At 43.9% G+C, this 23897-nt stretch overlaps 1 protein-coding gene across 1 annotated transcript in view; it reads right to left on the bottom strand.

Moving 5' to 3' along the window:
• CNTNAP2 (contactin associated protein 2) overlaps positions 1-23897 on the bottom strand; it is a 1129462-nt gene that overhangs the window by 372912 nt on the left and 732653 nt on the right. Inside the window, exon 12 of the mRNA XM_034062602.1 lies at positions 20813-20932. Within this exon, the coding sequence (XP_033918493.1) occupies positions 20813-20932 (120 nt within the window). The remainder of the gene's footprint in view (positions 1-20812; positions 20933-23897) is intronic.

The raw sequence follows: 23897 nt of genomic DNA, 5'->3' as shown, positions 1-23897 counted from the left end.
CAAAGAGGAAGCGGAGGTGGCAAAAACTACAAAGAGGAAGCGGAGGTGGCAAAAACTACAAAGAGAAAGCGGAGGTGGCAAAAACTACAAAGAGGAAGCGGAGGTGGCAAAAACAACAAAGAGGAAGCGGAGGTGGCAAAAACTACAAAGAGGAAGCGGAGGTGGCAAAAACTACAAAGAGGAAGCGGAGGTGGCAAAAAGAACAAAGAGGAAGCGGAGGTGGCAAAAAGAACAAAGAGGAAGCGGAGGTGGCAAAAAGTACAAAGAGGAAGCGGAGGTGGCAAAAACTACAAAGAGGAAGCGGAGGTGGCAAAAACTACAAAGAGGAAGCGGAGGTGGCAAAAAGAACAAAGAGGAAGCGGAGGTGGCAAAAAGAACAAAGAGGAAGCGGAGGTGGCAAAAAGAACAAAGAGGAAGCGGAGGTGGCAAAAACTACAAAGAGGAAGCGGAGGTGGCAAAAAGAACAAAGAGGAAGCGGAGGTGGCAAAAAGAACAAAAAGGAAGCGGAGGTGGCAAAAACAACAAAGAGGAAGCGGAGGTGGCAAAAACAACAAAGAGGAAGGGGAGGTGGCAAAAGAACAAAGAGGAAGCGGAGGTGGCAAAAACTACAAAGAGGAAGCGGAGGTGGCAAAAACTACAAAGAGGAAGCGGAGGTGGCAAAAACTACAAAGAGGAAGCGGAGGTGGCAAAAACTACAAAGAGGAAGCGGAGGTGGCAAAAACTACAAAGAGGAAGCGGAGGTGGCAAAAACTACAAAGAGGAAGCGGAGGTGGCAAAAACTACAAAGAGGAAGCGGAGGTGCCAAAAAGAACAAAGAGGAAGCGGAGGTGGCAAAAACTACATAGAGGAAGCGGAGGTGGCAAAAACAACAAAGAGGAAGCGGAGGTGGCAAAAAGAACAAAGAGGAAGCGGAGGTGGCAAAAACTACAAAGAGGAAGCGGAGGTGGCAAAAACAACAAAGAGGAAGCGGAGGTGGCAAAAAGAACAAAGAGGAAGCGGAGGTGGCAAAAAGAACAAAGAGGAAGCGGAGGTGGCAAAAAGAACAAAGAGGAAGCGGAGGTGGCAAAAAGAACAAAGAGGAAGCGGAGGTGGCAAAAAGAACAAAGAGGAAGCGGAGGTGGCAAAAAGAACAAAGAGGAAGCGGAGGTGGCAAAAAGAACAAAGAGGAAGCGGAGGTGGCAAAAAGAACAAAAAGGAAGCGGAGGTGGTAAAAACAACAAAGAGGAAGCGGAAGTGGCAAAAAGAACAAAGAGGAAGCGGAGGTGGCAAAAACTACAAGGAGGAAGCGGAGGTGGCAAAAAGAACAAAGAGGAAGCGGAGGTGGCAAAAAGAACAAAGAGGAAGCGGAGGTGGCAAAAACTACAAAGAGGAAGCGGAGGTGGCAAAAAGAACAAAGAGGAAGCGGAGGTGGCAAAAACTACAAAGAGGAAGCGGAGGTGGCAAAAACTACAAAGAGGAAGCGGAGGTGGCAAAAACAACAAAGAGGAAGCGGAGGTGGCAAAAACTACAAAGAGGAAGCGGAGGTGGCAAAAAGAACAAAGAGGAAGCGGAGGTGGCAAAAACAATAAAGAGGAAGCGGAGGTGGCAAAAACTACAAAGAGGAAGCGGAGGTGGCAAAAAGAACAAAGAGGAAGCGGAGGTGGCAAAAACTACAAAGAGGAAGCGGAGGTGGCAAAAAGAACAAAGAGGAAGCGGAGGTGGCAAAAACTACATAGAGGAAGCGGAGGTGGCAAAAAGAACAAATAGGAAGCGGAGGTGGCAAAAAGAACAAAGAGGAAGCGGAGGTGGCAAAAAGAACAAAGAGGAAGCGGAGGTGGCAAAATCTACAAAGAGGAAGCGGAGGTGGCAAAAAGAAAAAAGAGGAAGCGGAGGTGGCAAAAACTACAAAGAGGAAGGGGAGGTGGCAAAAAGAACAAAGAGGAAGCGGATGTGGCAAAAACTACAAAGAGGAAGCGGAGGTGGCAAAAACTACAAAGAGGAAGCGGAGGTGGCAAAAACAATAGAGAGGAAGCGGAGGTGGCAAAAAGAACAAAGAGGAAGCGGAGGTGGCAAAAACTACAAAGAAAGAGGAAGCGGAGGTGGCAAAAACTACAAAGAGGAAGCGGAGGTGGCAAAAAGTACAAAGAGGAAGAGGAGGTGGCAAAAAGAACAAAGAGGAAGCTGAGGTGGCCAAAAGAACAAAGAAGAAGCGGAGGTGGCAAAAACAACAAAGAGGAAGCGGAGGTGGCAAAAACAACAAAGAGGAAGCGGAGGTGGCAAAAGAACAAAGAGGAAGCGGAGGTGGCAAAAACTACAAAGAGGAAGCGGAGGTGGCAAAAACTACAAAGAGGAAGCGGAGGTGGCAAAAACTACAAAGAGGAAGCGGAGGTGGCAAAAACTACAAAGAGGAAGCGGAGGTGGCAAAAACTACAAAGAGGAAGCGGAGGTGGCAAAAACTACAAAGAGGAAGCGGAGGTGGCAAAAACTACAAAGAGGAAGCGGAGGTGCCAAAAACTACAAAGAGGAAGCGGAGGTGGCAAAAACAATAAAGAGGAAGCGGAGGTGGCAAAAACTACAAAGAGGAAGCGGAGGTGGCAAAAAGAACAAAGAGGAAGCGGAGGTGGCAAAAACTACAAAGAGGAAGCGGAGGTGGCAAAAAGAACAAAGAGGAAGCGGAGGTGGCAAAAACTACATAGAGGAAGCGGAGGTGGCAAAAAGAACAAATAGGAAGCGGAGGTGGCAAAAAGAACAAAGAGGAAGCGGAGGTGGCAAAATCTACAAAGAGGAAGCGGAGGTGGCAAAAAGAAAAAAGAGGAAGCGGAGGTGGCAAAAACTACAAAGAGGAAGGGGAGGTGGCAAAAAGAACAAAGAGGAAGCGGAGGTGGCAAAAACTACAAAGAGGAAGCGGAGGTGGCAAAAACAAAGAGGAAGCGGAGGTGGCAAAAACAATAAAGAGGAAGCGGAGGTGGCAAAAAGAACAAAGAGGAAGCGGAGGTGGCAAAAACTACAAAGAGGAAGCGGAGGTGGCAAAAACAACAAAGAGGAAGCGGAGGTGGCAAAAACTACGAAGAGGAAGCGGAGGTGGCAAAAACTACGAAGAGGAAGCGGAGGTGGCAAAAACTACAAAGAAAGAAGAAGCGGAGGTGGCAAAAACTACAAAGAGGAAGCGGAGGCGGCAAAAACAACAAAGAGGAAGCGGAGGCGGCAAAAACAAGAAAGAAGAAGCGGAGGCGGCAAAAACAAGAAAGAGGAAGCGGAGGCGGCAAAAACAAGAAAGAGGAAGCGGAGGCGGCAAAAACTACAAAGAGGAAGCGGAGGTGGCAAAAGAACAAAGAGGAAGCGGAGGTGGCAAAAACTACAAAGAGGAAGCGGAGGTGGCAAAAACTACAAAGAGGAAGCGGAGGTGGCAAAAACTACAAAGAGGAAGCGGAGGTGGCAAAAACTACAAAGAGGAAGCGGAGGTGGCAAAAACTACTAAGAGGAAGCGGAGGTGGCAAAAACTACTAAGAGGAAGCGGAGGTGGCAAAAACAACAAAGAGGAAGCGGAGGTGGCAAAAACTACAAAGAGGAAGCGGAGGTGGCAAAAACTACAAAGAGGAAGCGGAGGTGGCAAAAACAACAAAGAGGAAGCGGAGGTGGCAAAAACTACAAAGAGGAAGCGGAGGTGGCAAAAACTACGAAGAGGAAGCGGAGGTGGCAAAAAGTACAAAGAGGAAGCGGAGGTGGCAAAAACTACAAAGAGGAAGCGGAGGTGGCAAAAACTACAAAGAGGAAGCGGAGGTGGCAAAAAGAACAAAGAGGAAGCGGAGGTGGCAAAAACAATAAAGAGGAAGCGGAGGTGGCAAAAAACTACAAAGAGGAAGCGGAGGTGGCAAAAAGAACAAAGAGGAAGCGGAGGTGGCAAAAACTACAAAGAGGAAGCGGAGGTGGCAAAAAGAACAAAGAGGAAGCGGAGGTGGCAAAAACTACATAGAGGAAGCGGAGGTGGCAAAAACAACAAAGAGGAAGCGGAGGTGGCAAAAAGAACAAAGAGGAAGCGGAGGTGGCAAAAACTACAAAGAGGAAGCGGAGGTGGCAAAAACAACAAAGAGGAAGCGGAGGTGGCAAAAAGAACAAAGAGGAAGCGGAGGTGGCAAAAAGAACAAAGAGGAAGCGGAGGTGGCAAAAAGAACAAAGAGGAAGCGGAGGTGGCAAAAAGAACAAAGAGGAAGCGGAGGTGGCAAAAAGAACAAAGAGGAAGCGGAGGTGGCAAAAAGAACAAAGAGGAAGCGGAGGTGGCAAAAAGAACAAAGAGGAAGCGGAGGTGGCAAAAAGAACAAAAAGGAAGCGGAGGTGGTAAAAACAACAAAGAGGAAGCGGAAGTGGCAAAAAGAACAAAGAGGAAGCGGAGGTGGCAAAAACTACAAAGAGGAAGCGGAGGTGGCAAAAAGAACAAAGAGGAAGCGGAGGTGGCAAAAAGAACAAAGAGGAAGCGGAGGTGGCAAAAACTACAAAGAGGAAGCGGAGGTGGCAAAAAGAACAAAGAGGAAGCGGAGGTGGCAAAAACTACAAAGAGGAAGCAGAGGTGGCAAAAACTACAAAGAGGAAGCGGAGGTGGCAAAAAGAACAAAGAGGAAGCGGAGGTGGCAAAAACTACAAAGAGGAAGCGGAGGTGGCAAAAAGAACAAAGAGGAAGCGGAGGTGGCAAAAACAATAAAGAGGAAGCGGAGGTGGCAAAAACTACAAAGAGGAAGCGGAGGTGGCAAAAAGAACAAAGAGGAAGCGGAGGTGGCAAAAACTACAAAGAGGAAGCGGAGGTGGCAAAAAGAACAAAGAGGAAGCGGAGGTGGCAAAAACTACATAGAGGAAGCGGAGGTGGCAAAAAGAACAAATAGGAAGCGGAGGTGGCAAAAAGAACAAAGAGGAAGCGGAGGTGGCAAAAAGAACAAAGAGGAAGCGGAGGTGGCAAAATCTACAAAGAGGAAGCGGAGGTGGCAAAAAGAAAAAAGAGGAAGCGGAGGTGGCAAAAACTACAAAGAGGAAGGGGAGGTGGCAAAAAGAACAAAGAGGAAGCGGATGTGGCAAAAACTACAAAGAGGAAGCGGAGGTGGCAAAAACTACAAAGAGGAAGCGGAGGTGGCAAAAACAATAGAGAGGAAGCGGAGGTGGCAAAAAGAACAAAGAGGAAGCGGAGGTGGCAAAAACTACAAAGAGGAAGCGGAGGTGGCAAAAACTACAAAGAGGAAGCGGAGGTGGCAAAAACAACAAAGAGGAAGCGGAGGTGGCAAAAACTACGAAGAGGAAGCGGAGGCGGCAAAAACTACAAAGAGGAAGCGGAGGTGGCAAAAACTACAAAGAAAGAGGAAGCGGAGGTGGCAAAAACTACAAAGAGGAAGCGGAGGTGGCAAAAAGTACAAAGAGGAAGAGGAGGTGGCAAAAAGAACAAAGAGTAAGCTGAGGTGGCCAAAAGAACAAAGAAGAAGCGGAGGTGGCAAAAACAACAAAGAGGAAGCGGAGGTGGCAAAAAGAACAAAGAGGAAGCGGAGGTGGCAAAAAGAACAAAGAGGAAGCGGAGGTGGCAAAAACTACAAAGAGGAAGCGGAGGTGGCAAAAACTACAAAGAGGAAGCGGAGGTGGCAAAAAGAACAAAGAGGAAGCGGAGGTGGCAAAAACTACAAAGAGGAAGGGGAGGTGGCAAAAACTACAAAGAGGAAGCGGAGGTGGCAAAAAGAACAAAGAGGAAGCGGAGGTGGCAAAAAGAACAAAGAGGAAGCGGAGGTGGCAAAAACAACAAAGAGGAAGCGGAGGTGGCAAAAACTACAAAGAGGAAGCGGAGGTGGCAAAAACTACAAAGAGGAAGCGGAGGTGGCAAAAACTACAAAGAGGAAGCGGAGGTGGCAAAAAGAACAAAGAGGAAGCGGAGGTGGCAAAAACAACAAAGAGGAAGCGGAGGTGGCAAAAAACTACAAAGAGGAAGCGGAGGTGGCAAAAACTACAAAGAGGAAGCGGAGGTGGCAAAAACTACAAAGAGGAAGCGGAGGTGGCAAAAACTGCAAAGAGGAAGCGGAGGTGGCAAAAACTACAAAGAGGAAGCGGAGGTGGCAAAAACTACAAAGAGGAAGCGGAGGTGGCAAAAAGTACAAAGAGGAAGAGGAGGTGGCAAAAAGAACAAAGAGGAAGCTGAGGTGGCCAAAAGAACAAAGAAGAAGCGGAGGTGGCAAAAACTACAAAGAGGAAGCGGAGGTGGCAAAAACAACAAAGAGGAAGCGGAGGTGGCAAAAACTACAAAGAGGAAGCGGAGGTGGCAAAAACTACAAAGAGGAAGCGGAGGTGGCAAAAAGAACAAAGAGGAAGCGGAGGTGGCAAAAACTACAAAGAAAGAGGAAGCGGAGGTGGCAAAAACTACAAAGAGGAAGCGGAGGTGGCAAAAAAAAAAAAGAGGAAGCGGAGGTGGCAAAAACGACAAAGAGGAAGCGGAGGTGGCAAAAACTACAAAGAGGAATCGGAGGTGGCAAAAACTACAAAGAGGAAGCGGAGGTGGCAAAAAGAACAAAGAGGAAGCGGAGGTGGCAAAAACTACGAAGAGGAAGCGGAGGTGGCAAAAACTACGAAGAGGAAGCGGAGGTGGCAAAAACTACAAAGAAAGAGGAAGCAGAGGTGGCAAAAACTACAAAGAGGAAGCGGAGGTGGCAAAAACAACAAAGAGAAAGCGGAGGCGGCAAAAACAAGAAAGAGGAAGCGGAGGTGGCAAAAACAACAAAGAGGAAGCGGAGGTGGCAAAAACTACTAAGAGGAAGCGGAGGTGGCAAAAGAACAAAGAGGAAGCGGAGGTGGCAAAAACAACAAAGAGGAAGCGGAGGTGGCAAAAACTACAAAGAGGAAGCGGAGGTGGCAAAAACTACAAAGAGGAAGCGGAGGTGGCAAAAAGTACAAAGAGGAAGAGGAGGTGGCAAAAAGAACAAAGAGGAAGCTGAGGTGGCCAAAAGAACAAAGAAGAAGCGGAGGTGGCAAAAACTACAAAGAAAAAGCGGAGGTGGCAAAAAGAACAAAGAGGAAGCAGAGGTGGCAAAAAGAACAAAGAGGAAGCGGAGGTGGCAAAATCTACAAAGAGGAAGCGGAGGTGGCAAAAACTACAAAGAGGAAGCGGAGGTGGCAAAAACTACAAAGAGGAAGCGGAGGTGGCAAAAAGAACAAAGAGGAAGCGGAGGTGGCAAAAACTACAAAGAGGAAGCGGAGGTGGCAAAAACTACAAAGAGGAAGCGGAGGTGGCAAAAAGAACAAAGAGTAAGCGGAGGTGGCAAAAACAACAAAGAGGAAGCGGAGGTGGCAAAAAACTACAAAGAGGAAGCGGAGGTGGCAAAAACTACAAAGAGGAAGCGGAGGTGGCAAAAACTACAAAGAGGAAGCGGAGGTGGCAAAAACTACAAAGAGGAAGCGGAGGTGGCAAAAAGAACAAAGAGGAAGCGGAGGTGGCAAAAACTAACAAAGAGGAAGCGGAGGTGGCAAAAACAACAAAGAGGAAGCGGAGGTGGCAAAAACTACAAAGAGGAAGCGGAGGTGGCAAAAACTACAAAGAGGAAGCGGAGGTGGCAAAAACTACAAAGACGAAGCGGAGGTGGCAAAAAGAACAAAGAGGAAGCGGAGGTGGCAAAAACAGCAAAGAGGAAGCGGAGGTGGCAAAAACTACAAAGAGGAAGCGGAGGTGGCAAAAACTACAAAGAGGAAGCGGAGGTGGCAAAAACAAGAAAGAGGAAGCGGAGGTGGCAAAAAGTACAAAGAGGAAGCGGAGGTGGCAAAAAGAACAAAGAGGAAGCGGAGGTGGCAAAAACTACAAAGAGGAAGCGGAGGTGGCAAAAACTACAAAGAGGAAGCGGAGGTGGCAAAAACTACAAAGAGGAAGCGGAGGTGCCAAAAAGAACAAAGAGGAAGCGGAGGTGGCAAAAACAAGAAAAAGGAAGCGGAGGTGGCAAAAAGAACAAAGAGGAAGCGGAGGTGGCAAAAACTACAAAGAGGAAGCGGAGGTGGCAAAAAGAACAAAGAGGAAGCGGAGGTGGCAAAAAGAACAAAGAAAAACGGAGGTGGCAAAAAAAAGAAGGAGGAAGCGGAGGTGGCAAAAGAACAAAGAGGAAGCGGAGGTGGCAAAAGAACAAAGAGGAAGCGGAGGTGGCAAAAACTACAAAGAGGAAGCAGAGGTGGCAAAAACTACAAAGAGGAAGCGGAGGTGGCAAAAACTACAAAGAGGAAGCGGAGGTGGCAAAAAACTACAAAGAGGAAGCGGAGGTGGCAAAAAGTACAAAGAGGAAGCGGAGGTGGCAAAAACTACAAAGAAAGAGGAAGCGGAGGTGGCAAAAACTACAAAGAGGAAGCGGAGGTGGCAAAAAGAACAAAGAGGAAGCGGAGGTGGCAAAAACTACAAAGAGGAAGCGGAGGTGGCAAAAACTACAAAGAGGAAGCGGAGGTGGCAAAAACTACAAAGAGGAAGCGGAGGTGGCAAAAACTACAAAGAGGAAGCGGAGGTGGCAAAAACTACAAAGAGGAAGCGGAGGTGGCAAAAAGAACAAAGAGGAAGCGGAGGTGGCAAAAAGAACAAAGAGGAAGCGGAGGTGGCAAAAAGAACAAAGAGGAAGCGGAGGTGGCAAAAACTACAAAGAGGAAGCGGAGGTGGCAAAAAGAACAAAGAGGAAGCGGAGGTGGCAAAAACTACAAAGAGGAAGCGGAGGTGGCAAAAACTACAAAGAGGAAGCGGAGGTGGCAAAAACTACAAAGAGGAAGCGGAGGTGGCAAAAACTACAAAGAGGAAGCGGAGGTGGCAAAAACTACAAAGAGGAAGCGGAGGTGGCAAAAAACAAGAAAGAGGAAGCGGAGGTGGCAAAAAGAACAAAGAGGAAGCGGAGGTGGCAAAAAGAACAAAGAGGAAGCGGAGGTGGCAAAAAGAACAAAGAGGAAGCGGAGGTGGCAAAAACTACAAAGAGGAAGCGGAGGTGGCAAAAAGAACAAAGAGGAAGCGGAGGTGGCAAAAAACTACAAAGAGGAAGCGGAGGTGGCAAAAACAAAGAGAAAGCGGAGGTGGCAAAAACAATAAAGAGGAAGCGGAGGTGGCAAAAAGAACAAAGAGGAAGCGGAGGTGGCAAAAACTACAAAGAGGAAGCGGAGGTGGCAAAAACTACAAAGAGGAAGCGGATGTGGCAAAAACAACGAAGAGGAAGCGGAGGTGGCAAAAAGAACAAAGAGGAAGCGGAGGTGGCAAAAACTACAAAGAGGAAGCGGAGGTGGCAAAAACTACAAAGAAAGAGGAAGCGGAGGTGGCAAAAACTACAAAGAGGAAGCGGAGGTGGCAAAAACTACAAAGAGGAAGCGGAGGTGGCAAAAAGAACAAAGGGGAAGCGGAGGCGGCAAAAAGAAGAAAGAGGAAGCGGAGGCGGCAAAATGAACAAAGAGGAAGCGGAGGCGGCAAAAAGAACAAAGAGGAAGCGGAGGTGGCAAAAAGAACAAAGAGGAAGCGGAGGTGGCAAAAAGAACAAAGAGGAAGCGGAGGTGGCAAAAAGAACAAAGAGGAAGCGGAGGTGGCAAAAAGAACAAAGAGGAAGCGGAGGTGGCAAAAACTACAAAGAGGAAGCGGAGGTGGCAAAAAGAACAAAGGGGAAGCGGAGGTGGCAAAAACTACAAAGAGGAAGCGGAGGTGGCAAAAACTACAAAGAGGAAGCGGAGGTGGCAAAAACTACAAAGAGGAAGCGGAGGTGGCAAAAACTACAAAGAGGAAGCGGAGGTGGCAAAAAGAACAAAGAGGAAGCGGAGGTGGCAAAAACAACAAAGAGGAAGCGGAGGTGGCAAAAACTACAAAGAGGAAGCGGAGGTGGCAAAAACTACAAAGAGGAAGCGGAGGTGGCAAAAAGAACAAAGAGGAAGCGGAGGTGGCAAAAACTACAAAGAGGAATCGGAGGTGGCAAAAACTACAAAGAGGAATCGGAGGTGGCAAAAACTACAAAGAGGAAGCGGAGCTGGCAAAAACTACAAAGAGGAAGCGGAGGTGGCAAAAACTACAAAGAGGAAGCGGAGGTGGCAAAAAGAACAAAGAGGAAGCGGACGTGGCAAAAACTACAAAGAGGAAGCGGAGGTGGCAAAAACTACAAAGAGGAAGCGGAGGTGGCAAAAACTACAAAGAGGAAGCGGAGGTGGCAAAAACTACAAAGAGGAAGCGGAGGTGGCAAAAACAACAAAGAGGAAGCGGAGGTGGCAAAAACTACAAAGAGGAAGCGGAGGTGGCAAAAACTACAAAGAGGAAGCGGAGGTGGCAAAAAGAACAAAGAGGAAGCGGAGGTGGCAAAAACAACAAAGAGGAAGCGGAGGTGGCAAAAACTACAAAGAGGAAGCGGAGGTGGCAAAAACTACAAAGAGGAAGCGGAGGTGGCAAAAACTACAAAGAGGAAGCGGAGGTGGCAAAAACTACAAAGAGGAAGCGGAGGTGGCAAAAAGAACAAAGAGGAAGCGGAGGTGGCAAAAACAACGAAGAGGAAGCGGAGGTGGCAAAAAGTACAAAGAGGAAGCGGAGGTGGCAAAAAGAACAAAGAGGAAGCGGAGGTGGCAAAAAGAACAAAGAAAAAGCGGAGGTGGCAAAAAAAACAAGGAGGAAGCGGAGGTGGCAAAAGAACAAAGAGGAAGCGGAGGTGGCAAAAGAACAAAGAGGAAGCGGAGGTGGCAAAAACTACAAAGAGGAAGCGGAGGTGGCAAAAACTACAAAGAGGAAGCGGAGGTGGCAAAAACTACAAAGAGGAAGCGGAGGTGGCAAAAACTACAAAGAGGAAGCGGAGGTGGCAAAAAGTACAAAGAGGAAGCGGAGGTGGCAAAAACTACAAAGAAAGAGGAAGCGGAGGTGGCAAAAACTACAAAGAGGAAGCGGAGGTGGCAAAAAGAACAAAGAGGAAGCGGAGGTGGCAAAAACTACAAAGAGGAAGCGGAGGTGGCAAAAACTACAAAGAGGAAGCGGAGATGGCAAAAACTACAAAGAGGAAGCGGAGATGGCAAAAACTACAAAGAGGAAGCGGAGGTGGCAAAAACTACAAAGAGGAAGCGGAGGTGGCAAAAACTACAAAGAGGAAGCGGAGGTGGCAAAAAGAACAAAGAGGAAGCGGAGGTGGCAAAAACAACAAAGAGGAAGCGGAGGTGGCAAAAACAACAAAGAGGAAGCGGAGGTGGCAAAAACTACAAAGAGGAAGCGGAGGTGGCAAAAACAATAAAGAGGAAGCGGAGGTGGCAAAAACTACAAAGAGGAAGCGGAGGTGGCAAAAAGAACAAAGAGGAAGCGGAGGTGGCAAAAAACAACGAAGAGGAAGCGGAGGTGGCAAAAAGTACAAAGAGGAAGCGGAGGTGGCAAAAAGAACAAAGAGGAAGCGGAGGTGGCAAAAACAACAAAGAGGAAGCGGAGGTGGCAAAAACTACAAAGAGGAAGCGGAGGTGGCAAAAACTACAAAGAGGAAGCGGAGGTGGCAAAAACTACAAAGAGGAAGCGGAGGTGGCAAAAAGAACAAAGAGGAAGCGGAGGTGGCAAAAACAACGAAGAGGAAGCGGAGGTGGCAAAAAGTACAAAGAGGAAGCGGAGGTGGCAAAAAGAACAAAGAGGAAGCGGAGGTGGCAAAAAGAACAAAGAAAAAGCGGAGGTGGCAAAAAAAACAAGGAGGAAGCGGAGGTGGCAAAAGAACAAAGAGGAAGCGGAGGTGGCAAAAGAACAAAGAGGAAGCGGAGGTGGCAAAAACTACAAAGAGGAAGCGGAGGTGGCAAAAACTACAAAGAGGAAGCGGAGGTGGCAAAAACTACAAAGAGGAAGCGGAGGTGGCAAAAACTACAAAGAGGAAGCGGAGGTGGCAAAAAGTACAAAGAGGAAGCGGAGGTGGCAAAAACTACAAAGAAAGAGGAAGCGGAGGTGGCAAAAACTACAAAGAGGAAGCGGAGGTGGCAAAAAGAACAAAGAGGAAGCGGAGGTGGCAAAAACTACAAAGAGGAAGCGGAGGTGGCAAAAACTACAAAGAGGAAGCGGAGATGGCAAAAACTACAAAGAGGAAGCGGAGATGGCAAAAACTACAAAGAGGAAGCGGAGGTGGCAAAAACTACAAAGAGGAAGCGGAGGTGGCAAAAACTACAAAGAGGAAGCGGAGGTGGCAAAAAGAACAAAGAGGAAGCGGAGGTGGCAAAAACAACAAAGAGGAAGCGGAGGTGGCAAAAACAACAAAGAGGAAGCGGAGGTGGCAAAAACTACAAAGAGGAAGCGGAGGTGGCAAAAACAATAAAGAGGAAGCGGAGGTGGCAAAAACTACAAAGAGGAAGCGGAGGTGGCAAAAAGAACAAAGAGGAAGCGGAGGTGGCAAAAACAACGAAGAGGAAGCGGAGGTGGCAAAAAGTACAAAGAGGAAGCGGAGGTGGCAAAAAGAACAAAGAGGAAGCGGAGGTGGCAAAAACAACAAAGAGGAAGCGGAGGTGGCAAAAACTACAAAGAGGAAGCGGAGGTGGCAAAAACTACAAAGAGGAAGCGGAGGTGGCAAAAACTACAAAGAGGAAGCGGAGGTGCCAAAAAGAACAAAGAGGAAGCGGAGGTGGCAAAAACAAGAAAAAGGAAGCGGAGGTGGCAAAAAGAACAAAGAGGAAGCGGAGGTGGCAAAAACTACAAAGAGGAAGCGGAGGTGGCAAAAAGAACAAAGAGGAAGCGGAGGTGGCAAAAAGAACAAAGAAAAACGGAGGTGGCAAAAAAAAGAAGGAGGAAGCGGAGGTGGCAAAAGAACAAAGAGGAAGCGGAGGTGGCAAAAGAACAAAGAGGAAGCGGAGGTGGCAAAAACTACAAAGAGGAAGCAGAGGTGGCAAAAACTACAAAGAGGAAGCGGAGGTGGCAAAAACTACAAAGAGGAAGCGGAGGTGGCAAAAACTACAAAGAGGAAGCGGAGGTGGCAAAAAGTACAAAGAGGAAGCGGAGGTGGCAAAAACTACAAAGAAAGAGGAAGCGGAGGTGGCAAAAACTACAAAGAGGAAGCGGAGGTGGCAAAACTACAAAGAGGAAGCGGAGGTGGCAAAAACTACAAAGAGGAAGCGGAGGTGGCAAAAACTACAAAGAGGAAGCGGAGGTGGCAAAAACTACAAAGAGGAAGCGGAGGTGGCAAAAACTACAAAGAGGAAGCGGAGGTGGCAAAAAGAACAAAGAGGAAGCGGAGGTGGCAAAAAGAACAAAGAGGAAGCGGAGGTGGCAAAAAGAACAAAGAGGAAGCGGAGGTGGCAAAAACTACAAAGAGGAAGCGGAGGTGGCAAAACTACAAAGAGGAAGCGGAGGTGGCAAAAACTACAAAGAGGAAGCGGAGGTGGCAAAAACTACAAAGAGGAAGCGGAGGTGGCAAAAACTACAAAGAGGAAGCGGAGGTGGCAAAAACTACAAAGAGGAAGCGGAGGTGGCAAAAAGAACAAAGAGGAAGCGGAGGTGGCAAAAAGAACAAAGAGGAAGCGGAGGTGGCAAAAAGAACAAAGAGGAAGCGGAGGTGGCAAAAACTACAAAGAGGAAGCGGAGGTGGCAAAAAGAACAAAGAGGAAGCGGAGGTGGCAAAAACTACAAAGAGGAAGCGGAGGTGGCAAAAACAAAGAGAAAGCGGAGGTGGCAAAAACAATAAAGAGGAAGCGGAGGTGGCAAAAAGAACAAAGAGGAAGCGGAGGTGGCAAAAACTACAAAGAGGAAGCGGAGGTGGCAAAAACTACAAAGAGGAAGCGGATGTGGCAAAAACAACGAAGAGGAAGCGGAGGTGGCAAAAAGAACAAAGAGGAAGCGGAGGTGGCAAAAACTATAAAGAGGAAGCGGAGGTGGCAAAATCTACAAAGAAAGAGGAAGCGGAGGTGGCAAAAACTACAAAGAGGAAGCGGAGGTGGCAAAAACTACAAAGAGGAAGCGGAGGTGGCAAAAAGAACAAAGGGGAAGCGGAGGCGGCAAAAAGAACAAAGAGGAAGCGGAGGCGGCAAAATGAACAAAGAGGAAGCGGAGGCGGCAAAAACTACAAAGAAAGAGGAAGCGGAGGTGGCAAAAACTACAAAGAGGAAGCGGAGGTGGCAAAAACTACAAAGAAGAAGCGGAGGTGGCAAAAAGAACAAAGGGGAAGCGGAGGCGGCAAAAAGAATAAAGAGGAAGCGGAGGCGGCAAAATGAACAAAGAGGAAGCGGAGGCGGCAAAAAGAACAAAGAGGAAGCGGAGGTGGCAAAAAGAACAAAGAGGAAGCGGAGGTGGCAAAAACTACAAAGAGGAAGCGGAGGTGGCAAAAAGAACAAAGAGGAAGCGGAGGTGGCAAAAACTACAAAGAGGAAGCGGAGGTAGCGAAAAGTACAAAGGAAGTAGAGGTGGTCAAAACAATAAAGGAAGCGTAGGAGGCAAAAGCAAGAAATGATAAGCGAAGGAGGCAAAAGGAACAAACAGGATGCGGATATGGGAAAAGCAACAAAGAGGAAGCGGAGGTGGCAAAAAGAACAAAGAGGAAGCGGAGGTGGCAAAAACTACAAAGAGGAAGCAGAGGTGGTAAAAAGAACAAAGAGGAAGCGGAGGTGGCAAAAACTACAAAGAGGAAGGGGAGGTGGCAAAAAGTACAAAGAGGAAGCGGAGGTGGCAAAAACAACAAAGAGGAAGCGGAGGTGGCAAAAAGAATAAAGAGGAAGCGGAGGTGGCAAAAACTAAAACGAGGAAGCGGAGCTGCCAAAAAGAACAAAGAGGAAGCGGAGGTGGCAAAAACTACAAAGAGGAAGCGGAGGTAGCGAAAAGTACAAAGGAAGTAGAGGTGGTCAAAACAATAAAGGAAGCGTAGGAGGCAAAAGCAGCAAAGGAAGCGGAGGAGGCAAAAGTAAGAAAGGATAAGCGAAGGAGGCAAAAGCAACAAACAGGATGCGGATATGGGAAAAGCAACAAAGAGGAAGCGGAGGTGGAAAAAAAAGAACAGAGAAAATGGTGGTGGCGAAAACAACAAAGGGGAAGCAGAGGTGGCAAATACAAAAAAATAGGACGCGAAGGTGTCAGAAACAACGAAGTGGAAGCGGAGTTTGCAAAAAGAAGAAGAGAGGAAGCGGAAGTGGCAGAAACATGAAAGATAAAGTGGTGGAGGGAAAAAGAACCACAGAGGCAGTGGAGGTGGCAGAAACAAATACACAGGAAGCGGTGGAGGCAAGAACAGCAAGAAAGGAAGCGGAGGTGGCAAAAAGAACAAAGAGGAAGCGGAGGAGGCAAAAGCAACAAAGAGGAAGGCTGAGGAGTCAAAAATAACAAAGGGGAAGCTGCGTAGGCAAAAACAACAAAGGAAGTGGCGGAGGCAGAAACAACAACAGAGGAAGCGGAGGAGGCAGAACAGCCTTACAAGTCTCGTAAGACTTGTAACAACCTTACAAGGCTTACCTGAGTGGCTGACTTGACTTCAGGATATATTATATAATCGTAACTATGTACAGCATCATTGCCAACTGGATTAACTGGATTCATGTTCTGCTCAAAGTTAATCCTAAGCACAGATTTCAATTAATTTCAGATACACTGAAAGTTACAGCATTTGCTTTATTGCATTATTATTTTATTCTAAGACAGACTGATTTTTTAATAGACCACTTAAATCCCCAAAAACACTTCTTTAGCCCCATTTCAATAAAATTATTTACTTGTGAAGTTTCAAAAAAGGAATTCTGCCACTGAGATGACTGCTAGAAATCTGGAATTGATTCATTATACTTTCTTTATAAACAATATTTTTGAATACCCGTTTTAGGTGGAGAACGGAATTTAAGTCTTTTGTAGCAAGATGAACCAGGAAAGTAATGCATACATTAGGCTGACATTGGTTTTCCCACTGGAGTATGGAGTACCAACACAAGCTAACTGCTACACATCAGGAAGATAAGGCTCTCCCAGATGAGCACTTCTTTATTCAGATATATTTCTTCTTAGCTCTCTTTTAATGTTACATAGGTATTCCAGTTGTACAGAAAAATAGATACGAAAAATGGTTCTTCCATTATTTTGTTTCTAGCAGTGAAGAGGGAGCCTAATTTTGTTTGAATACAAAATAGAAAACTGGTAGCCATAGATTAACAGAATTCATAATGGTTTTCACTAAGAAGAATCTATCAGATCGAAACTGCTAAGACATCTGATACAATGATAAGCAAATAGGCTCCCTGTAATTTAGTCTGTACATTACCCTATGGAAGCACTTCATCATCCACAGATAGAAGTTAAAGTAATTTATCTCACTATAAGAATTACTTTTAAACCCCCCAAAAGCAAAATGATCACCTGTCTCCTCAAAAGGAAACAGAAGTGCCATAATTTGCTGAAAACACCTTTCAATTGCAATGACTTAGCTACAGTCCAGCCTACTCACTAGCTGTTCTTCACTAATAAGTTAAATGGTTGACTTAGGATTTAATTAAATAATAATTATTATTAATGACTCACTATCAAAAAGTGAAATTAACTTTAAAATTTCCTTGACAGTCAGCTATTCAAATGATTGAATCAAACATTAAAATATGTGGGTTTTCCACTTCATACTCAACTTACCATGATTTCCCTATCCTCAGCAGAAAGACTCAAGGAACTAAGGAAGTGACGGCCCGCCTCTTTCACTGATGTTTCATACAGCCATTAGGATAAATAACTGTTTATGGTCCCTATGAATTGTTTCTCTACTTATTCCTTACCCTCTGCCCTGAAAACTCTTGCAGGGCAAACACACAATATGGTACCAGGGTAAGCTTACTGATGTGATACCTTTTTCCCTACCTTCCTGGGAAGAGGAGTTAAAAAGAAACATTAGAAGTAAGGAATAATAAACTTGTTTGTGTCTGTCTTTCTCCATGGGACTGAAAGAAAAACTGCAAGAGGAAACTGAATCAAGATTCATAAATATAAAGCTACACACAGAGCATAGGGTGAAGCTATACTATAATCCAAGTTTACATCTTCCAAGGTATTTTTAAAAGAGCAGTTCTTTCCACTACAGCTACTATTCTAATGACAGTTTAAGAGAAAATGGTAAGCTTCAAACTGCATCCTGAGATAGGAACCCTCCACTTTCTGAAAAACATGCTGCAATGCAGACTCTAACTCTGCAATGTGGATCTTCCTCTGAAAAAGTCTTGGCCTTAAGATGACACAGTTTTGGAAGACTTCCCTGTTTGCCCAAGATCACAGCTGGGCTAAACTGAAAATCTATTGGGTAAATATTATGCCACATCACAGCTCTGTGGAATATTTTTCTGTAAGTTAATTTGAAAAGTTCCAACTTTACAACTCTCAACAGTTTCAATATTGGTTTTAGTAAAAGAAACAAAACTTCCTTGGTAAGTATTTGGAAAACTGCTGAACACCTACTGCAATGCCCTAGATTTTGAAAAGCTGTGTTACTACAGCAGGTATAGATACCTGAACATGGCATCTAAACATTTTAATTCCACTATGAGCACATAAAATATAAGTCCTTGGTTCTTTGCTATCAAAACACAGCACTGCAATTATGAGGCTTATTTAGAGAAGACAAGGACAAAAGAATAGGGGAGCTCTGGGATTTCTTTGACAACACTGAATAGTTTACAGAGGACATGAATTGCTGTGGGGAGCACACACACATATGTATTTCTGTGATTGACTGCACTATTGAAATGTCAGGACCTCTCAAAAATTAGAACAATTTTTACTACCACAGCAACATATGTGAAGGGTAGAATTCACCATGACTTCCTCCAGTTTACTAAATTAAGACACACTAAGGATAGCTATAGATTATGCACAGAAACACATCCAGACATACTGTTTCTACCACACCAATTTTCTCTTAAAAAAGAAAACCACACTTTGTCATATTTGGGAATCTAGTACTTTGACTACAGAACCTGTACGTGAGACACTGTCATAATGATGAATCAACGGGATTTGTGATACAGCATTTTCAAGGGCTAAAGATGCCACTTTGAAGCACACAATTTCAGTGGCTTTTCAGGATACTGCCATTGCCCCTAAAGGTTTATAATCAAGTGATTGTGCAGCTTGCTCTCCAACAGTTTGCACCAATAAAGCTGTACTACAGTAACTGTGAAAGCAGCACGCAACTGTTAAACCACCTTGTTTTAGGAAGCTTTGCTACACTAACCTGTGGGGCTTTTTTTTCCAGGAATCCAACTAGCTGGTTACACTTTTACACTAACTTTTTAGTCATTAAGATGTTCTTACTTGCTAGTTCTACCTGAGTGAAACAAGGGATATTTAAAATGTCTGTTAGTATCTTGAGTAGCAATTTAATATAGAGATGTTTAACATAGTGTTCATACAAACATTCAGATTTTACTTTCAGGCCTGAGGGAGAAATACAGTTAAGGATGTTTTTCTATTGATTTGAAATATCACTACCCTGCCATATGAAGAAGTGTTTTTTTCACTCAGTATACTCCACATACTACTATTCAGTACAGCTAGATCTAAAGGTTACTTAGCTTCGTGTTCAGAAAAAAACATAACTGCAATTCAGCTAGCTCATTTTCAAATACAGTACTAGTAATACTAGAAACCTGCACAGTTTTGATAATAAAATTGAGAATTCTGCTCTTATTCCAATATGGTATAGTGCCTTTTGTTATATGACAAGATATGCATCATTACTGCAGAGTTCTATAGGAATGTGTTACTGATTAAGCAAACTAAAGACCTCAAGTAACATAACACTACTTTTTCACTAGTACCTATCTTACTGATAATATTCTATATCAGTTCAGAAAAAGATTTAGGGTGTTTTCAATGTTCTCCTCAGAAAGTAGCTCTTTACCCTCCAGTCTTCAGTGCTTAAGCAAACCCCTAATCAAATGAAAATGAAAGCTTTAACAGCTGCAGTGTGTAAGCACTCCACAGTATGTATGTAGATGATGTGCTTTAAGCTATCCAAAAACAATTGTCAGAGTAGCCTTTCCTTTCTGCTTTTTTTGAGGCAAAGATTAAAATTACTTCCCATCAATTTTCACATATATATTGCAGCCATTTGCATTTAATGATTAAATAGGTCTGTTAGGTTCTTATACTGACAATTTAAATAGTTACACAGATATTAATGCAAAATGTCTTTCCTGTAGGAAAGAGTTGCTGATGAGAGTGATTCAGTTAACACAGAAAACTCATTTTTCCACAGCATGTGTCATATCCACATGAAGGGAATGAGCACTAAGTCATCTGTCTTGGTGTTCATGATCTGTTTCCCAGTGTTGCACAAGCTACCAGGATGTGCTGCTTTTTATGTAACATGAATGAGAAACACTGTGGTACTAGATAGGTGTACTCTTTTGTGCCTGACACCACTAGAGTGGTATTATTTTCAATTTACAAAGTTACCCTTCAAGATTACCCAAAAGCTATAGCTAAGGCTGAACACAGCAGTTCTCCTAAAGAGCTGAAATGGCTATAATCTGTCAGCAGCTTTTGGCATTGTTCCATGCAGTGTCTGCCTGGTTAGCTTCTGATACAGTTCAAGGTGCTAGTTATGATTTTAAAAAGTCTAAATGGGTCAGGATCCACTTCTCTGAAAGACTGCCTTTATACCTGTGCCTTAGAACAGACTAGCTGGCATGTCTACTCCAAGAAGGACTGATGTTACTCCCAGATCTTAGACTGGGCTACTTTTACGTATGTTTTTATTAAACAAATGCAGACATTAATGGCAACATGAAACAATCGCCATCTGTTCTCCAGCAGGCTGTCCACCTATGAGCACTTGACCTGGGGTCTGCTGCATATGCCACTCATCCCACTTCAAGTCAGCTTTCCCCTCTCTGTCCCTCTCAATCTCTCCCATGCACAGACAGAAACACGTTTCTGCTTTCAGGAAGAGGTACGTGAACTTCAGGAACTGTGATTCCAAAAGAGGCAGAGCTGCCATTTCTACCTTCAGTAGATAGTGCTTTTGCATTCATGTTGCTGAAGTTCAAGGACTTGCATGTATGCCCGATTTTCAATGCAAACAGACTGAAATTCAAACTCATTCTGCAGACACAGGGGAAAGCCGGAAGACATGTCTCTCGTCTCAGTTACTCAGTATTTTGTATCAGAAAAAGTGCTGAGATAATTGTCATGCATTAACAGACCAAAGAAATAATACACTCCTGACTGCAAAAACTGACCCCTTTTCTCATTATCACCTTTTTTTTGCCTCAGCATGGCAACACAGACAACCAAGACATCTTGATGAGTATGCCAAGATGAGAAACTGTTTATGCAAAAGCAGTGTTAACCATAGAAATCCACACAACTACCCCAAAAGTTAATGTAGTTATATATGCGGTGTCACAAGTTAAACGAGGTATGTTCTTCTAACACCAGTTAAAAGGATAAAACAGGCAAAAAAAACGTAACTCCTGTGGTTTGGTTTTTGACTTGCAATTAATTTCTCTTCCCTGCCTGTGGTGGTATGTGACAGTCAGCAATACCTGGACAGAAAAAACGTCTGACACTTGTGCCTTCTACAGGACTCCATGAACACAGACATTACTGAACCACAAAATATGTTGATATATAATAACTTTGCCAAATAGCCATATATATCTAGTCTTTATTGTAAACAATGATGCACCACTGAGGACAGAGGCCAGTTAAGGCTAATTAACAGCTGTGATTTGCAAAGCTTATGGAATGGATAACTAATACCTTACTCAGACTATACTGAATGGTGGCTACAGATTTGATGACCTCTCTCATGTGAAAGCTTTTAGCAATTATTTTCCTTTTGCTTAGAAATATGAATTATGAACAGACTTCTTCTCCCAAGTACATTAAAAGAAAAAAAAAAACCAACAAAAACTGAATTAGCAAATAATATGCATTTACCTGTCATGTTGCAGTAAACTTTCAAAGGCCCCAGTGCCCCACTGCCATCTGGATCTATCCAGTAGTAATTTGAAGTTTTGCCCAAGTGTTTGTATGCTTCACAAGAGAGTTCATGAATAGCTGTAATGAAATAAACCACAACAATTAGGATCTTCATATCTTGAAGTAAAAAATCCATAATGACAACAAACTGTCTTTATTTATATAACAAGAACTATACCCTTGAGATTAAAGTAATGTCACTGACATTCACAGGCAACAAAGCATCTCTCCAAACGAAACACATGCAATTAAAAGCTTGAGGCACACAATTTGATTCTTTTGGCATGTGATAGAAAGCCACAATAGGAAGAGAATTCCAGCAACTCAGCTCGGGGAGAGGGTGGGTGGGAGGGGGAGGAACAACCAAACTTTAAGAGTATCTTTAAACCATTCCTGAAAATACTGTGGTTCAGAACTTTGTTTAATACAGTGGTTTAAGCTTTACATCATGAATGGCGACACTTTCATTAACACAACATACTTTTAGAAGATAACAGAAAGAAAACTGGAAGCTTTTTGGTGTAAATTTTAGGATTTTTCAGGTTTTATCACAACTCAGAATAACATGACGTTTCAAAAATTAAATTTCTCACTATATGGAATACTTGTCTCTACACAGCTCTGCAGCTCCCCTTTTACTGATCTACATAAATAATACTCTGTTCCAGTGAGGTCTAAAATTTCACCCTATTTACTGGAAGCTTAATTGCTTTAGCAGGGAGTTTTCCTTCTATTTCTTCCTTGACCTCTCCATACTGTTTTTTATTTCAAGTAATAAAACTGCTTGTCAAATTGTGTTATGATTAATAGCTCCAGCATGATGATAAGCATTATAGGTAGAAGCTTTTCTAGTAATTCCCATATTCTCTTTGAAACACATGACTATTACAAAGTTGTATATGAATGAATTAAATCATTTCAGGCATAGAAAAAGTCAAACTGGTAGTTTATACAAGTTGGTGTGTTTGTATACATATAACTGGTAAACTATGTAAATATTTTTCTATGCAGTATTTAAGAGGAGGAATGTGTAATGCTGCTTTGTTTTCCAAGGAACAGATGGTACAGCTTTTTTGTTTGGAATCAATCAATCAGCTGCTAAAGGAAATGCAATGTTTGTTTAACCAGACTTCATATCCACTCTAAAAATCCATCTAATTTGTTGGCAATTCTTGCAAGCAATCTCCTGGCTAAGACTGGCTTTATTTCAAATGTCCATAAGGATGAGCTGTTTCACTGGGCTCTGATGAGTAACTGATCTCACACAAACACACATTTAGAGGCCTCCAACTATAAAGATGCAGGAGGAAAAGCAGAGCTAAAAAAGTCTCCCATTTGGCTGTGGCATGAATACAAAGCTAAAAACTGTTGATGCTACAAGAGAATTTCCTGGAAGGTTTTATATGTTCATTACAGGGTCTAAAGTCACTTCTATACACGAAATAGACACTGTTAAGACACTTTAACTGTGAAATATTCCAAGCCATTTCCCCTTCCTCCCCAAACTAAGGTAAGCAAGTTTCTTCATTATCAAGGAAACCCTTTGCCTGTTTTCAGACACTTCATGCAGATTTCCTAAGGGATTCAGAACCAATTTTCTTTTGAAATACTTCTCTAACTCTCTCCATGCTACCTAAATACAATCACTGAATACCAGCCCTGTTCATGTACAGCTGCAGTGATGTCTCAAATTTTAACAGATGTATTCCAGATGACAAATACTGTTCATGATCTCCCAAAAGTCAGCTGTTTTCATTTTCTAAACTCTTTCAGAAAGTCAAGGGAGTTTTGTCTCTGTAGTATCCCATCTTGACATAGAGCCATGTGACTCTAGGTTTGCTCTTTTCAAGAAGACAGGACTATCTTGGTACAGAGATACTGCCACAGTTCAGAGATAAGTGTTCTACGGAAGACAAAACCAAGTTACACTGGTTAATCAGATACTCATTTATCCCTACTGAGTATTTTTTACAGGAAATTAAAGGGCTTAGATATAATACCCTTCCTTCTGTTTTCCTGGAATGGGAAAAGGAAAGCACATTAGGTAGGTAGTTCTCAGAATTAGAGCACAGAACAGGTTGCTTTTGAATATGTAAGCATTTGTTAAGCTTCAACATGATGTCAAAGACCAAACTGTAAAAATTCTTCAAATAAAGACAGAAGAGTGAAATATTCTAAATTCAACTTGTAAAATGCCAGGAGCGTGTGATTGGGTTTTAGCAGGTTTTATCCATATGCAGTTGCATAGTTAAGAAACTTAAAAATGCAAGTAAATGAATGGATGGGTTCTAGCTCAAGGACAGAAATCACTTCACAGGAGTATAGGGACAAAATGAAGGGGTAAGTGAAGTTGATATACTGACAGTATAACTGGTAATCAAGATGCAATAGGAAACAGTGAACATCATGTTCCAGTGTATGAAGACTCTTTATAACAGAAAGAGACCTTTCTGTTGACTTCAGATGGCAAACGGTAGCCCCTCACTGAACCATCAGAACAAAAGCGGAAACTAGCAGGCAGAGAAGGCCACTGCAAAGGGGATGTCAGCAAGACATGATAGCAAGATGTCACAGATGTAGAACATGACATAGAAAGGGAAACAACACAGGATGACCTTGTAATTCAATGTTACTTTTTAATGGGCTTTTGAAACCCTGCATGAAATGTTCAGTCATATATAAGACACATGAACAGGTGAAAACAGAAATTATGAAACCCAAAGAACACCTAGAATAGATTATTAGCACTGAACATTGTTTTAGAAGTCACCTGGGCACATTAAAATACAAAAGAAAAGGCGAACAGAATACAACAACAAGGAAGAGTCCACCACAAATATCAAAGTTGATGAAGGTTACAATAAACAAGCAAAAGATTTATCAGAGCCAAGAAATTAAAAGTAAATGAAATGCAAGATTTGGATATAAAGTCTACAGTGCTCAAATATGAATAAGGAGAAATGGTTGCATGTATCCACGGAGAAGGAGGCAGAGAAATATAGAGAAGGATCTTTTAGCGCTGACTTCTTCTGGAAGATGGGGA

Source organism: Melopsittacus undulatus, chromosome 1, assembly GCF_012275295.1.
Source record: "Melopsittacus undulatus isolate bMelUnd1 chromosome 1, bMelUnd1.mat.Z, whole genome shotgun sequence".
NCBI classification, from domain to species: Eukaryota; Metazoa; Chordata; class Aves; order Psittaciformes; family Psittaculidae; genus Melopsittacus; species Melopsittacus undulatus.
The sequence above is the reverse complement of the archived record's forward strand: the minus strand, read 5'-3'. Positions and strand labels throughout refer to the sequence as shown.